The sequence below is a fragment of the Dunckerocampus dactyliophorus genome, chromosome 21 (assembly GCF_027744805.1).
Source record: "Dunckerocampus dactyliophorus isolate RoL2022-P2 chromosome 21, RoL_Ddac_1.1, whole genome shotgun sequence".
In the NCBI taxonomy this organism is placed as follows: domain Eukaryota; kingdom Metazoa; phylum Chordata; class Actinopteri; order Syngnathiformes; family Syngnathidae; genus Dunckerocampus; species Dunckerocampus dactyliophorus.
In genome coordinates, this window is record NC_072839.1 from 3,643,055 (window position 1) to 3,659,420 (window position 16,366).

The following is a 16,366-nucleotide window of genomic DNA, read 5'->3' on the forward strand; positions in this document are numbered from 1 at the left end:
GGTGATTGCAAGGAGCCAAGGTGTGACGATAACCATGGAACCAGAAATGGAACTGCAAAATAGCGTATCAGCGACGTAACGAAACAATGAAAAAACAAAAATAATAACATATCAATAGCAAAATAGCGTTAAAAAATATATATATATAAATATTAGGAATAAATAAATGATTTGAATGACGGGTAAGAATGTTACTTAGTCAGGTCATAAATAAAAGGTGTTATGGTTGCGACTGTCGAACATTTGAATTCATTTTGACATTAATTCCTCTGACATAAATAATTGTTTTGAAATATTCACCCACTTGGAAGGCAACCAGCGTCATATTTTGTTGTTATAGAGCATGGGTGTCCAAAATGCGGCCCAGGGGCCATTTATTAGTTATTTTTCTTCTTTTTTTTATTGACCCGCGGCACATTGTAAACATAAGTTAACAAGAAAAATAAAACAACAAAAAAAAGGGGAAACTGAGTAATTTAACAAGAATAAAGTAAAAAATATTAAAAGGAAAAATGACGTAATATAAGGAAAAATAGCATTTTTTGTAGCATAAAGTTGAAAAAAATATATATTTTTATGTTGGAAAAAGTTATTTGATGAGAATAAAGTGAAAATATTATGGGAATAAAGTCATAATTTCAGAAAGAAAATTTAAAAGGAGGAAGTTGAAATATTAAAAAAAAAGCACTGTCAAAATATGAAGAGGAAAAAAGTCCTTCTAATGAGAGAAAGTCACAATTTTATGTCAGTAATATTATGAGGGTTGGGGGAAAAATAAAAATGAGTACTGTAAGAAGAAAATTTATGAAGATTATTCAAGAAAAAAGTATTTGGAAAATTTAAGAAAAAAACATGGGGGGGTGGCAAAGAGCAAAGTTGATACTAATAATGGATTTTTTTCACTTTTATCACAAAGATGAGACTGTATATAACCTCTTATCATAACTACTTGTACATGTGTTGCTTTACAAATATCAAAGTGACCCTTGCATCCTTCCATGTTTCACTGTGGCAGCTCCTTTTTAAAAAGGCATATGCACACATTCTACAAGTACAAGGCTGCGGCCATCCATCGCCATTTTACACACTAAATTGCTGCGCCTACTGTATCTGCACCACGAGTGTAAATCAGTCCTTTTCAAAAGCATACCTTTACTTTACGGCTCAAATTGATTCCCTCCAGCATCTGTTTTCACGTGAATTCAGCGCCCCTTATGTTCCTGTCCAAGCTGACTTACTGCTTGAAGCTCTGTGCAGCACAAACATTTGGTGATGCGTTCAAAGGCAAACCTGTCCATCAGAAGCTGACATCAAGCAATGCTGACCAGACAATGTCGATACGCCAACATACGAAACCAATCGCTGAGTTGGCGTTCTGATTGAATCTACCTTGGATGTCAGACGGCGGCTTTGATGGGAGCCATATGTGATAGCAGCCCGATGGTCCAGAAAGGTAACCTTAAACTGGAGTTTGCCCAGCAGGATATCTTTCTTTCTAACGTGGCCACCTTTCTTAGTTGGCGGTGGTGTTTTTGGATCGTTTAAAAAGAGTAAAGTGCACAGACTTGTTGTCGGGGAGCGTAGCACAGCTTTGAAACATCTATTTTTTTTAAACATCACACTCACAAGCACCAGCTTCAAAAATGTGTATCCTCACATGGCACAATATGGACAGTTGCATACAATATACAATTATCATTAAATAATAAATTCATACATAGTATACATTTTTTAGTTATTTCTTATTATTAATGAATATAATGATAATAATAATATGTAATTAAATATATATGTTTATATTTTCATATTCTGATTTTAATGTAGTGTCTATTAAAATGAATTATGCAATTTGTTAATAACAAAAGTTAATTGCAATAATAATTAAATTGAACATTTTTAGGAATTGACCATGGCGAGCCAAATTCTAATAATAAAAATTGAAAAACAAAATGTATTGCTTGTTTTTTTACTTAATTAAACCAAAAAAAAGATAAAATTGCGGAAAATAGTGCACAAAAGGCGCAATGTAACGAGAACAAGCCGACATGTTGGTACCAATATGTATACAGCATTGTGCAGAGGTTTTTGATACATTTGGACACAGTAAAACAATAAAGGAAACCTTTATTAAATGTTGCTGAGGATCTGGATAAAGAGGAGTTTTTTTATTATTCTAGTTTGACTCACTGTGGCGTTGAATTAAAATAATTGTCTGTCTTATTTACTGTGTCAAAATGATGCTGTGAAATACATTATGTCATCAAAGCATTCAACTTAGTGGTGGCCTAAAACATTTGCACAGTCCCGTATGTAATGTGTGTTTTACAGTAATCCCCCGTTTATCGTGGGTAATATGTTCCAAACCCGACCGTGATAAGTGAATTTCGACGTAGGATTCCTTATTAATATTTTAGTGCAAAGAAAACCTGTTTACAACCTTCTAAAAACATTAGAGCCCTCTAGACTTGAAATAACACCCCTATAGCCACCTTTACACTCCTATTACGCAATATAGTAGACATAATATGAGAAAATAAGACATAATGTAGACTCCTTGTTCCTTTTTGTACTTCCTGTTCTGTACAGTGGCTATTGTCTCACCAGTGTAACATTACTGCCACCTAGTGACCAGTAAAGAATACTACATATCATCACAGCATCTTTGAATGCATCTTCCGAAAGCCTTACATTTGTATTTTACTTCATTTAGCCATTTTTATGCTGGAAAATGCTTCATGTAGGCCAACAATAAGTTAGCTTAAAGATGCATATTGGCTAACCACGAAACAGCATGATTTAAGAATGTTTTGAAAAGCCGTGATAGATAGGTTGAAGCCGCAAAATCAGAAGCTCAAAGTGGTGAGGGTTTACCGTGTGTGAAAATATCAGTTCACGTGACGACCGCTTGTCCCAGTGCTGTGGTCCGAAACGTGAGCCTGTTTTGTTGATTCAACCTCCACGACTCCTTAAACCTTTCAGACTCTTAATCGCGCTCATTTTAATTGGCTCTTCCATGAGAAGCTTCCCTTGATGGCGGCTGCTGCCTGACAGATCTCAGGTCAGCCCAGGGAGCACCGTTGCGTGGTTCCACTGTGGGCAACCACAACACCTCATTTATTGGATTTGAATTGCATGACACACACACGCACACACACACACACACACACACACACACACACACACACACAGTGTTGCGATAAAATCTAGGACGCTTCTCTCTCGCTTTTTCTGTAGCGTCAACAAAGTTTTTGTAACCCCTCAAGGTGTGCAACGTTGTCTCCTCCTCGTGCATTTGTTACATGACATTGCATAATTTTGCAGAGAGAACCCTTCTTCCACGCACGCAGGATATTTTGCCTTTGAGCAGCGGGTGACGCAGAAGGGGGGAGGGAATGTAGATTAGATCTTCCACCGCATCCTTTGTCATCTCTGTGCGGCTCATCAGCGCCGCGTGGATTAAATGTCTTGCAACGATGCGTGCCGATCAATACATGCGGTTGTTTGAGAGGGCGGGAGTCCACGCTGTTTGTTTTGTCGACGAAAGCGTAGCGTGTGTGTGTTATTATAACAGTACTCTCGTGTTATTTAAAGAAACATATTCAATACTGTGTCCCTACCTTCATAGGTACCACCACTTCCTGCATATTCTTTTAATTGGCCTTCTATAGTTTATTGAAAAAAATATCTAGCATCACTAAGATTAAAAAAATAATAATAAATCTTTGATCTGGACCAAATTGTGACTAAATTGGTTCGTTCTTGGCTAATTTTGATGATGTAAGCTAACTCTTGCACTCCTGAACTCCTGTGAAAATGTGACAAAAACATGCGCCCGGACTGTGTTGCAAGTACGATCATTTTTCTGACGACTACACCACATGGCGGCGCTGTTACTAAGCCCCAAAGTTTGCCCCCATAAGTCAAACTGACATGAAATTTAACTTTAGGGTGATCAGCCGCATTGCCGTGAAATTTGGTACACCCCTAATAGGGCACTGACAAGCATATGTGTGTACCTTTTGAGCAAGGTTGGTTGAAAAACATGGCCGCCGTCAACCAACATGTCTTTGCAGGGGCGCGGGCGGCACTGACTTATGACTGATCATAAGTCATGTACCGTTTGCATAATGATTATAAAACCGTGAGGATATCTGTAACACACGTACGCTTGCGTACGTTCCGAAGCATTTTGAGCACAACCCATAGGTGGCGCCACAAATGTCATTTACAGTGTGAAGGAAAAAGGTGTTTAAGAACATGGGGAAAGGTATGTTGTTTTTTTCTCATATATTAAATATCTGGATTAATATTAATTGATATTTTGAATTGTTTATTATTACTATTAATAAAAAATATCACCAAAGTGTCCATCAAAACCAAACTCCTGAAATACCCCGCATCAGTGTCATGCTCCACATCTTTGACTGACTTTTTAAACTTTTTTTTAAACTGAGCAATATTTTCAATTTTCGGGCATCTCCATTTATACTCATTGCACATTTAGAAGTGAAATACGTTTATTTTGTGGCCTTATTTAGTGCAAGTTTGATATTTACTTTAAATGGATGCATTATTTGTATGCATGCAGCTATCAGGTTCATCCTCGTTTCCTTCATCAAATGAAAACATGAATTCCTCTAAAACCATTCGACCTCAAAAGTGGCTCGCGGGTGTTAATCTTGCACTTTTATTCTGAAGGGGATTCTTGTATGCAGCAGAGTGTCGTCTATTAACACACCAATAGGTGGCGACGATGCTCTGTCGTGCTGTCATCGCAGAAGGCCATCAGTTTTAGTAGTGTACCGCCGTGAAGACGTTGAATGTGTCAGTCGGGTCTCTTGTTGAGCCACAGGAAGTGTGTGTGTTTTATGCGTGTTGCATATCAGTTTTTTAAGTGGACCCCGCATCTTAGTGATTTTTTTAATTGCATATTTGGAGCAAATCTCCATGTAAAATTGCTGATGCTAAATGCTAGCGCCCGTATGGGATTTTCCATTGTTAATTAGCATCGAGTTAGCGCATTTATTTAAGTGCGTTTTGTCGATGTCGGACTTGTTTTGTGCAGGCACACCTCAAATTCGGTTTGCTGTCTTTTCATGAAATAGAAGATTTTGGAGGAATTTGAATTGAAAAATGTCCAGTATTTGTGTCGCCGCTTGTCATTAAGGGTTGATGGTGGGTCCCGCAGCCAAACCACGTGAGAACCACCGATCTAAAATGCAGTTTGGACATGTAATTATGTTTATTAACTCATTCAACATCACAGACGTAGGTATACGTTTTTATAAACCCGAACGCTTATACAAAGAGAGAGGCAAAAAGACGCGTTGACGCAACACCCCACTAATGCATTTCACTTCATAGCAATTTTAAGCCATAAAAACGTCCACAAGGTGGCAGAAGTGCATTTCAAGAGAGCTCGGTAGAGATCACGTGGACCGCAAAAACACACATGACAGGAAGGAGGAAGTGCAAGAGCGTGGAGGAGTGTAGGGTGCAGAAAGTTAAGCATTGTGGGGGAAATGTGAACGCATGCACACGCGTGCACGCACATGCACACACACAGTTCAGTTCCAAATGTGAAAATTGTAAAAAAAAATGCTGTTATTTTGATATGCTGCTGATTTGTATGCGAGCGAGCAGGGAGCCCGCGTGTGTGTCAGTGTTTGCATGGCTGAGCTGAAACATGAGCAAGCCCTCAGACATAATCAGCACATGCACAGCTTGCCATTAAAGAGGTCCGCATGAAGAGTATCAGGTCACAGCTGCGGGCGGGGGGCCGGTCCACCCCGCTTCCCGCTTCGAATCAATAAAGAGCGAGCGCCTCGACGGGCCCTGTCGGCGCGCGTGCCAGCTTGCGAGGCGATCGGGCGGCCTGCGCATCGCCAAGGTCGGCCGTATTTATGAAGAGGTTGAAGACTAACGCAAGGTAAACACTCGGTCTCCCTGAGAATACAAAGCAGGGAGCCCCACGGCCGGAGAGACGTCGTGAGGTAGATGGAAATGGCGTAAAGACAGCAAAGAGGAGAGGGAATAAAAAGATAACAGATGGAGAGAAAAAAGCTGCATTAATATCTGTAAAAGTAGAGATTGTGGTGTTGAATGACTCCTGGACAGCCGCTGTAATTTCAGTGCAGGTGATTATCATTGACTCAAGCAGATGGCTTCTCATTCAAAGATGCCCAATGATTCTTCCCCCATTCTGCTCAATGTCTCTCACCGGCAGCCATATTTCCACAGCGCTGATTAATGCGTGCTGTAATTATAGTTTAATAAAAAATTACAGTTTCGGATTCCTCCAGCTTGATTCATTCTAAATGAGAGCGCCGATGATGAAAACTGATGTCGTTTGATGAGCCGCTCTCATCTTACTGAATCCATCTTGAGAAAATAACAATTAGGACTCCACTTGTGCAGCTGTTGCTGATCCATCACTCTCATATCCGAGTGTTTTTCTTGGAACGAGCCTCTCATCTTCTCATCTTCCGGCTTTTCAGGCGAGGTTCTTCATCTGGGGAAGGTTTCAGGACGCACCGTAAACGGCGGCTGGTCCTCGTGGTCTTCCTGGTCGCAATGCAGCAGAGACTGCAGCCGCGGGATCCGCAGCAGGAAGCGGACTTGCAGCAACCCGGAGCCCAAGTATGGAGGTCAGACCTGCCAGGGGGCGGCACAGGAGTACCAGGAGTGCAACGTCACTCCTTGTCCTGGTAAGTGCTTGAAAGGAGGAAAGGCTGAAACCTCTCTATAGTGTCTCTATAGTGTTTATTGGCTACTTCCTTGGTCAGTGCTTTACCACTTTACAAAGTTTAGTGTAAATGTGGCCTGAGACATTTGCATAATACTGGCCATGAAATGTCACAGAGGGGAGCAATTAGTGGTGAGGGGGGTTGGTTGCCGACACTTTATTCTTGTGTGAATTGCTCATCATCAAAACACCTTTCAATAGTCATTCCTACATGAAACTGAAGCTTACTGAGGCTTAAGTGTTGGCTTGAAATTTGCCTCTTTAAAAATGATTTATTTTCCAACTCATTGTAACAAAGCCGACCCCACCGCAGGGGTGGTTGTCACACACGGTGGGGTTGTTTGTCGGCCTTAAGATGTGATATATATGACGCAATGTGATTATATACGCTCCTGATCAAAATCCTAAGACCAGCTGAAAATTTGCTAGAATTTGCATTTTGCACGTAATGAGGTTTTAAGTAGAGCTATAGAGCTAGATGTGCAAAAACAAGAAGGGGGAGTGAGACAAAAAGCATTTTGAAAAAGTAATTTATTGAAAACAACAATTAAACAGAAATAGGTTGTTTATCAGCTGATCAAAAGTTTAAGACCACAGGCTATAAAAGCCAAAATCTGCTCCAAATGTTCATTTTCTGTCAGGCATTCACACTGGCATGCCCTCCTGATGGCTCAAGCTAAGAAGCTTTTCTATTTGAACGTGGTCGGATTGTGGCCTCTCGCACCGTGCTATGGCTGCTGAGGCTGGGAGCAGTCATTCTAAGTTTTTTGAAAGATACTGAGCATTATGGAACAAAAAAAGTCCGGTGGTTGACCCAAAAAAAAAAATATATATATATATGACTTTATGATATGTATGACTTTATGAGTATATGTCACAAACGAACCCCAAAGAGAATGTGGCGACCATCACCAACTGTAATTTCTTGCTAGCATCAGGGCTAACAACTGTGTCAACCTCGTTAGCTATGTTATAAAAACTTAAACTCTAGCTTTTCCTTCACACTTTTGCTTGTTATAACCCATTGTGTAAAAAAGCCTAGAAGACAAATACCGAGGAGCTGCGTATCTACAATGTGACGTGAAAGACACAATAAGTTGTCTCATCTCAAGTTCAGTTGTTTTACTCCAGAGAAGGCTATGTTCGCAAGTCCGTAAATGTCTGGAACACAATTGAGACATAGCGCCATCCGGTGGGGAGATATAACGAGTGTGACAACCAACCTCGTTCTCCCCAACTTCCTTTCATTTAGTCTCACAGCGATGAATACACACCTCCATAAACCAAACCCTGTGGCTCCAAATCTCCAGGAATCCCAATCAGACGCAGATCGGAGCCGTGGTGAAAACAGATTTACTTCAAAGAATCAAAGAGGCCGTCTCTTAGGCGCTTCACGATGTAATTACATAGCAAGCTAATTATGCTGCCGGATATGGCAGGCCTTGTTCTGCTGTGAAAAGCCCTGAGACAATGCAGTTTGTACTCCCCAGCAAAAGGAAGCATTCTGACGGTCACAATCTTTTCTTGATGAAGGAAGTGAGCTGTCAATTGGAAACTTTTGCATCAAACACGCGTGGTCTCGAGGGCGAAGCAGACGCGTGGGATCTTGTATGGGATGATTATTAATCTAAACCCCCCCTCAGAGAAGGTATCTTGCTAATAGCCCGGATCTTGGTGTAATCTGCAGCACCCTCAATCTGTCTCCCGAAATGCTTCATCGCTCGGAAGTAAGCAAAGGAGACAAGGGCGTGAACAGCCATCGATGCTATTTTCACAGCCCGTTAATTCACTCTGTGCACGGATGCAAGAGCATGCTCACACTCGAGCAGGAGAACTCTACGTAAATGTCATTTTATTTACACCTGCCGCCTGTTTAATGCTAATGCTCATAGCAGCTAATGTACAGACTAATCATAGCACAGCCATAGTATGGTGATGAACACTTCTGCTCTCTCGCTTGAGCGGCAATGAATACAAATGCCGGCTCAATTAGCGCCCGTCGGAATGCGAGACGTTATTTTAGGCATCCATCAGGTGGAGCGTAACGCCAGCTGTGATCCTCCGATGTCTAGTTTGGGTGTTTTTTTTTTTTAATCCAACGCTGGGAAGGAGAAGGGGGTAAAAAAGGTTTTATGCCAACCATCCGTCTGCTTTAGAAACAAATGAATCTGTTTGGGGTTTTTTTCGCCCGAGATGAAACGATCCGTCATGGAGGGCCAGGAATCGACTGGCGTGTCACTTTGAGATAGAGAAATTACGCAGAGATGACAAAAAGCAATGGCAACTTCAATTACCTGCACAGAGCTGCCAGGCATCAGCAGGTCTTTAAAAGCAATTCTCAAGGGCTTCCAAAAAGGAAATTACTCTCTGCCAAAATGAGGTGAGGTTTATCCATATGATTGGCAAACAATATGCACACCACTAAAGGCTGCCATTATTATATTAATTTGGAATCTGATAGACTCCTTTAACACAACACTGTGGAGCGAGCACATAAAAGCGTACTGGAGCGCTAATTGTTTTAAAAAAGGACACTGCACACAACATTTGAGGGACAGCAAGGCTTTTTTTTTTTTAATATGCCTCAGTTGGTGTTGCTGTTTTGATTGGCAACATTCACACAACACTGTGGAGCGAGAGTGTGTTCATATTTAATGGCACGCAGGAACTTTGTTTTTAAGACATGCCTCAGTTGGTGCTGCTATTTTGGTTGTCAACAGTTCAAATTGGAATACTTGTTGCACACAACGTTGTGGAGCGAGCGCGCAAGTGTTCCACAACGCTAATCGTGGGACACAAGGAAATTTATGAACATTCAAATGATAGTGAGGCTATTTTTATGCATCAGCTGGTGCTGCTGCGTTGGCTGGCAACAATCACGCAACACTGTGGAGCGAGAGTGTAACGCACAGCAACTTTGTTTTTAACAAGTGGTTGGCAACAGTTCAAATAAACACTTAACACACAATAAAAGCGTACTTGAACGCAAGTCGGAAAAAGGACAGTTTGCACACTCAAAAAAATTCATTAACATTCTGTTTGGTTGTTTGTATGCCTCGATTGGTGCTGCTGTTTTGGTTGGCAACATCCACACAACATTGTGGAGCAAGAACATAAAAGTGTACTTGAACGTAATTGTTGGAAAAAAGACACAAGGAAATTCATTAACTTGAATTGAATACTTCAAGGTAGTAATTCACTGGTTGGCAACAGTACAAAGTGATACACGCTTTTGCACACAACGTTGTGGAGCGTCTAGTGGAACAGTCATCTTCAGAAAAGTTGGACTCCTGTCAAAAGGGCGATCATCGGTATAATAGAGTGAACCGGTCTGGCCTTTGTCCCCCTGCTGGCTTTAGTGGATGGCAGCTGGTCCTGCTGGTCTTCATGGTCCAAGTGCTCTGTGACGTGCGGAGGAGGACACTACATGAGGACTCGAACTTGCAGTAACCCCCCGCCTGCTTACGGAGGTGACATCTGCCTTGGCCTGCACACCGAGGAGGCACTATGCAACACCCAAGCCTGTCCAGGTACGCACGCACGCACACACGCACACACACTTCCATCAAAGGTTCCTTTGCTGATTTTTTTCCAGTCATCGCAGGCCCCTCTGGACTTCAGTCATGCATGGATAATCTATGAAGGACCCACACAAACAAACACTCGGCAAGCTGTGGGATTTACTGTCATCTCTCTTTCCAGAGAGTTGGTCCAGCTGGTCTCAGTGGTCCCGGTGTGACTCCAGGGGGGCCCAGTTGCGTGTCCGTCACTGTGATGTCCTGTTTCCTACCGGCAACCAGTGCTCGGGAAACAGCAGTGAGAGCAGGTCGTGCTCGCCTGACTCCAACCTCATACCAGGTACTCACACTTCATCTCGTCAGTAATGCCTCAAGCAGTCATTTCAATAGTTTTGCAATAAAATACATTATTTATAAGGACTTCTGCATTAGACAGGTGGCACATCGAGGCTTGAATGAGGGGTTAAATGAAACGTTGACTCATATTTCCAATATAAGCTTGTCTAGACATGCTATTAGTGTTGAAAATGGAAGAAAAGAAAACCCATGTATAAATATATCCTCACCCTTCCCTCGTTTATCGAGCTTAATCGGTTCCAGACCCGACTGTGGCAAGTGAATTTCTGCAAAGTAGGATTCCTTATTTATAAATGGAATATTTTTGTAGTTAGAGCATAGAAAAGCCGTTTACCACCTTCAAAATACAGCTTTTAACATGAATAGAGCTCTCTAGACATGAAATAACACCCCTATAGTCACCTTTACACTCCTATTACCCAGTAGAGTAGACATAGTAACTGAAAATAAGACATTTAAGACATAAATAATACTCAGGTTCATTTGTGTTGCTGTAAATGTGTTAGGGGGAGCTGAGTGGCGGAGGGGAGCAAGAAGTGACGTCGGGGGGTTCAGAGTTGATTTTAACAGGGTTAACAGTAGCCCGTATTAGGGGATTATTGTACCCGTTGTGATATCACTAAAGCCTGCCGTGTCTGGTGCTTGTGTGTCTCTACAGTAACATGACTGACACCTGGTGACCACTGGAGAGTACTACATATCCTCACAATTGCATCTTCTGAATGCCTCGTATTTGTATTTTAGTTCATTTAGCCATTTTTATGCGTATCGTGAACTACTAATAGGCTATATTCAACCACGACACAGCATGATTTATTCATATATTTTTGAGAAACCGTGAGAGTGAAGTCGTGAAATTGGACATGGCAAGGGACTGTACTGTATTTTTGCTCAGCCATACGACTACTGGCAGTGGCTTCCTCTACAAGAGCGTCACTAAAGCAAGAATAAACATATTATTCATAAACTGTGAATAATGCAACGATCGCACGTTAAAAAATGTATTCTTTAGCGCTACTGTTGCTTGCAAACACTTTGATTAATGACAAGAGTAAACAATGAGATTCATAACTATTCTGTATTAATTAGCAGGGATATAATGCGATAATAGAATTACCCATTTTCATTGATCATCAATCCCCCTTAATGGGAAGGGCAGTCCATTAAGGTTCATTAAAAATGCCTTGTACTTCATTTCCTCTAATGAGAGCCTATACTTTTCATAAACCACTCCAGGTGCCACAGCAGAGTTTTTCACCTCAATCTTTTGTCGTACTAATAGTGGCTTTCATCTCAGCACTCGCCATCGGGGGTACAATTTGTCATGCGAGCAGGGGCGGGCTTGTGTTGGTTCTGGGCATAATTCTGATTCCTTTTGCTATTTCTTTCCCCTCCCCTTTTACCAGAAGTCTCCATCGCACGCTCCAGTCAGGAGGAGAGGCGCTGTGGAGGTAATAAATGTGTGTGTGTGTGTGTGTGTGTGTGTGTGTGTGTGTGCGTGTGGGTGTGTGTGTGTGTGTGTGTGTGTGTCAGATAGATACTTTATCTCCAAGAAAAATTCATGTTTCCAGCAGCTCTGCAAAAGTGTCCTTACTAATGGTGATTACTTAAAAATAAAAGAAAACAGGAGAGTTAAGAAAAATAAGAAAGTAGAATAAGAATATGTAACTTCAATTTCAGTAATAAGAATAATACATAATAGTACATAATAAGTTAATAAGTCCAGTCCTGTGTGTGTTTTTACTGCTATCCCCCTGTTGTGGTGAAAAGCGGCATGGCGTGGGAATGATCTGCTCTTTCTATCAGTGGAGCAGGGCAGTGATAGTAATCTGCCACTGAAACTGCTCTTCTGCTGGTTGTCCTTGATGGAAAGGAGCCTCCTTGGTGTCCTTCGCTCTGCCACAGATGTCAGGCTGTCCAGCTCAGTACCAATGACAGAACCCGCTTTCCCCTCCGGTTTGTTCAGGCGTGTGGCGTCCCTCTCCTTGAGGCTGCTCCCCCAGCACACTACTGCGTACAGGAGGGCGCTAGCTCCCACAGTCTGGTAGAATATCTGCAGCAGCTTCTTGCGTACGTTGAAAGACGCCAGCCTTCTGAGGAAGTACAGACGGCTCAGCCCTTTTCTCCGCAGAGCGTCTATGTTGGCGGTCTAGTACAGTTTATCATCCAGAGAGAGACCCTGTGCGCCGCATTCATTTCCAATTCTGCTTAACTGCATGTAAATCCCAGTGTAAAGTAAGAAGCAGTGCAGGAAAATGCTGATGTGATGATATCCCGCACGAGTGTGAATTACTGTACTGGTGTACTGCAGCAGTGCTTAAAAATGCACGCGCTCCAGTCTTGACTAAAATATGCCGGAGCTACACGGTTACCGTTTGAGCGGATCAATAAAATCTCTTTTTTGCATGTTCTGCTGCTGCAACAGCTGCAGGAATGTTGATGGAAGTGCTCAAGTTGATCAGAAGCCGCTCCAGGTGCGTGAGGAATGTGTATAATGTTTATAACGTTGTATACAGCGGCACCTCGGTTGTTGGACCTGTTTTTTTCTAGGGTCGTTTTTTGATGGTAACTATTGCCACAGATGATAATGATTCTAATAATAATATTAATACAGTGTCAGTTATCATACGGCCAATCAGTGCGACTAACAACTGGTAAGTCAGTCTCTGTGAAGAATGGATGGTGGTTCCTTTAGAGGTGGCACCATTGACAGACTCTGACCTGGGAATTATTTAATCATCTTTATGTGTGTGTGTGTGTATACAATAACATTATATTAATAATGATCAACATCTATGAGATGTGGACAAATATGAACTAAAACAGGGGTGTCCAAACTTTTTCCAGCAGGGCCACATACTGAAAAATGAAAGGATGCAACTTTGCCACTTTGATATTTAGTAAAGCAACACATGTCGATATGCTAAGAATAAAGTATATATTTTTAAAGAAAAAACTGCATCTCATCTTTGTGATATGGGTGAAAAAAGTGCATAAGTATGAACTTAACTCTTTGCTATTATTGCTCCCATTTTTGCAGTTGTTTTTTTTCCAAAATATGTAAACTTCGATTCTTCAAAGATTTTCTTCTCATAATATTTTGACTTTATTCCCGTAACTTTTTCCAGAAAGTATAACTTTGTTTTGTTTGTTTCACATATTATGACTTTTTTAAAAATATTTTTCCCTTAATATTTCAAGTCTATGCTACTAAAATAGTATTTTTCCTCATATTACGAGTTTACTTTTGTAAAATTGTGGCTTTTTTTTTTTTGTCGTGAGAATGATTTTTTCTCTTATTATTTTTGACTTTATTCTTTTTCCTGTGCTTGGCTTTTGTTCATTTTTCAACAATTTTCACTGTAATTATGACTTTATTTTCATAATATTATGACTTTATTCTCATAATATTGTGATTTTATTCTTTTTTCGCAACGTAATTTTCCAAAAATTGCCACTTTTTCATTCTGGTTTTCATATTACGAGGTTTTTAAAAAATTATTTCACCTTCATGCTGCTCAAATTACATTTTTTTTTATGTTATTCTTGCAAAATACCAACTTTTTCTCATGAGATGACAACTTTTTTCTTTTAGTATTTTGACTTTATTCTCTTAAAATTACTTCTGATTACATTTTTTTTTTTCAATTATATTTCTATTATATAAAAAAGCCACAGGCCGCAAAGGACAGCCTTTTGGACATCCCTGCACTAAAATATCACCTTTTGAAGGAACAACATTAAAATAAATGTAACATTTTTCAGACTTCAACCTCTTCCACATGATCGCCGTGGGTCTGAGCAGCTCCATCCTGGGTTGTCTGGTCACCCTGCTGGTCTACTCGTACTGCCAGCGCTACCAGCAGCAGGCGCACGACGCCACCGTCATCCACCCCATCTCCGCCGCGCCGCTCAACACCAGCATCACCAACCACATCAACAAGCTGGACAAATACGACACGGTGGAGGCCATCAAGGTCTGTGCTCGACATTTTCTTCTCGTTTGCTGACCCGATGATCAAGTGTGTGATTAAACGCGCCTCCCCGCCGCATGACTCTTCTTGACTGTCACTCTAACACACCTGCCGCGTGCTGACACCCCTGCGGCCTTGTAACAGATCGACAGGTGTGCGTACATTCCTCTTGTGTCGACGTCTCACTGTGTGACTTTGTTCTATGTCAGCGCTCGTGCTTCTGCTTCCTCATGATATATTCATGCGCCTCCCGGCCGTCAGGGAAACACACGCCGCTTCTTGGACGTCTCCTGCTATGACAGGTTCTGTGTGGCACCACGGCATCCAGCGAGAGAGTGTGCTGCCAAACTTCAGTAGGACTCTTCTATCCTGATTTGTCCTCCACGTTAGGTTCAGTTTATTCCAGCTCCTGACGGTTTTGCCTGATTGCGTACATTTTTAAGTTAGCATACAATATCTTGTCGTGTTATGAGTACACGGCGTGTGTTCTTTATGCATTTACATCACTAAACGTCCTTGTTAGCAGCTTATTAGCATTTTAGCAAAATAGAAACCAGAACCGGAAGTCAGCTCCGTGGTTTGCCCCTGATGTCCTCAGCGGTTGACCGTGTAGCTCATTGGTGTCCAAAGTGTGGCCCACGGCGGGTTTTTCATCGGCCATCGGCACTTTAAAAATACAATTAAACAAGGAAACTAACGAGAAAAATGGAAAAAGAGGAATTTTATGGAAATAAAGTACTAACATTGGAATGAAGTCATAATATTGATGTAAAAAAGTGGAACACCACAAAATATTTTAGGAGCATATTTGGAAAATTTGGTGGGGAAAATGTTGTGGTATTACGAGAATAAAGTCCAAATATTATGGGAATGAAGTCGCAGTGTGATGAATTTATTTATTTTTTGCCCACGGGACATTCTGAAAACTACCATTAAACAATAAAATGGAAAAAAAACTGCAAAAATGGAAAAAAAATGTATGAGATTTTATGAGATTTTAGTTGAAATTTGAGAAAAAAAACACAATTAAAATAAAAAATATAAATTCAATGAAAAATAATGGTAAAGTCAAAGTTGAAAGATTTAGGTAAAAAGAAAGTCGGCATGTTATAAGAAACAAAACAAAAAATTATACTATTACAAGCAAAAAGCTGTCATAAAAGTTGAAATATGAGGAAAAACATAATTAAAAAGTTAAAAAATTGATAATAAATGAATGAATTCAAAATAAAGTTGACATAAAAAAAGACGTTATTTATATGAAGTTGTCACGTTATGAGAAACAAAACAAAATTAAAAATAACGTTGCAATTTTGGGCAAATTGGGTTGCGAAAAAGATATACTATTACAAGAATAAAGTCAAAATATAATGGGAATAAAGTCATAACATGAAAATGTATGATGTAAATGTTGAAATTATAAAATCAAAACCAGAAAGGCGTCATTAAGGAGGAAAAGTGTACTCATGATGCGCTTTTTCACTGATATCACAAAGCTGACATGCAGGCTGTTTTTTTCTTTCAATGTATCAACCTTTAAATTCTAAACAGTCCATTTTCTCTACCTAATATCTGTCCTTTTAATCTTCCCCTGCCACTGTTTTATTGTTACCATTGGTTGTGCAGTGATGCTCTGATAAGTTGTAGAGGATTTCATAAGATAGCTTTTATAAAAATGAAGTAAATAGCCAGCGGCTCTGCGAGGGAGAACAAATCCTTTGGCTGAGCACAAACCTGTCTTGGGTGTAATTGCATCAAGGCATGAAGGTGTC

The 16,366-nt window shown here is 40.7% G+C and overlaps 2 protein-coding genes across 6 annotated transcripts in view; both read left to right on the plus strand.

Annotated features, from left to right (window-relative positions):
• si:dkey-118j18.2 (uncharacterized) overlaps window positions 1-16,366 on the plus strand; it is a 192,338-nt gene that overhangs the window by 143,790 nt on the left and 32,182 nt on the right. The window lies entirely within an intron of this gene.
• Window positions 1-16,366, plus strand: part of sema5a (sema domain, seven thrombospondin repeats (type 1 and type 1-like), transmembrane domain (TM) and short cytoplasmic domain, (semaphorin) 5A) — a 133,092-nt gene that overhangs the window by 112,838 nt on the left and 3,888 nt on the right. For all 5 annotated transcript variants that reach the window (XR_008567328.1, XR_008567329.1, XM_054765309.1 and 2 more), the window contains 5 exons: window positions 6,498-6,707; window positions 10,105-10,275; window positions 10,448-10,603; window positions 12,027-12,071; window positions 14,386-14,597. Coding sequence is in view for 3 of the 5 variants with exons in the window: in XM_054765309.1 (XP_054621284.1) it covers window positions 6,498-6,707; window positions 10,105-10,275; window positions 10,448-10,603; window positions 12,027-12,071; window positions 14,386-14,597 (794 nt within the window). In the remaining 2 variants the exon portion in view is untranslated. The remainder of the gene's footprint in view (window positions 1-6,497; window positions 6,708-10,104; window positions 10,276-10,447; window positions 10,604-12,026; window positions 12,072-14,385; window positions 14,598-16,366) is intronic.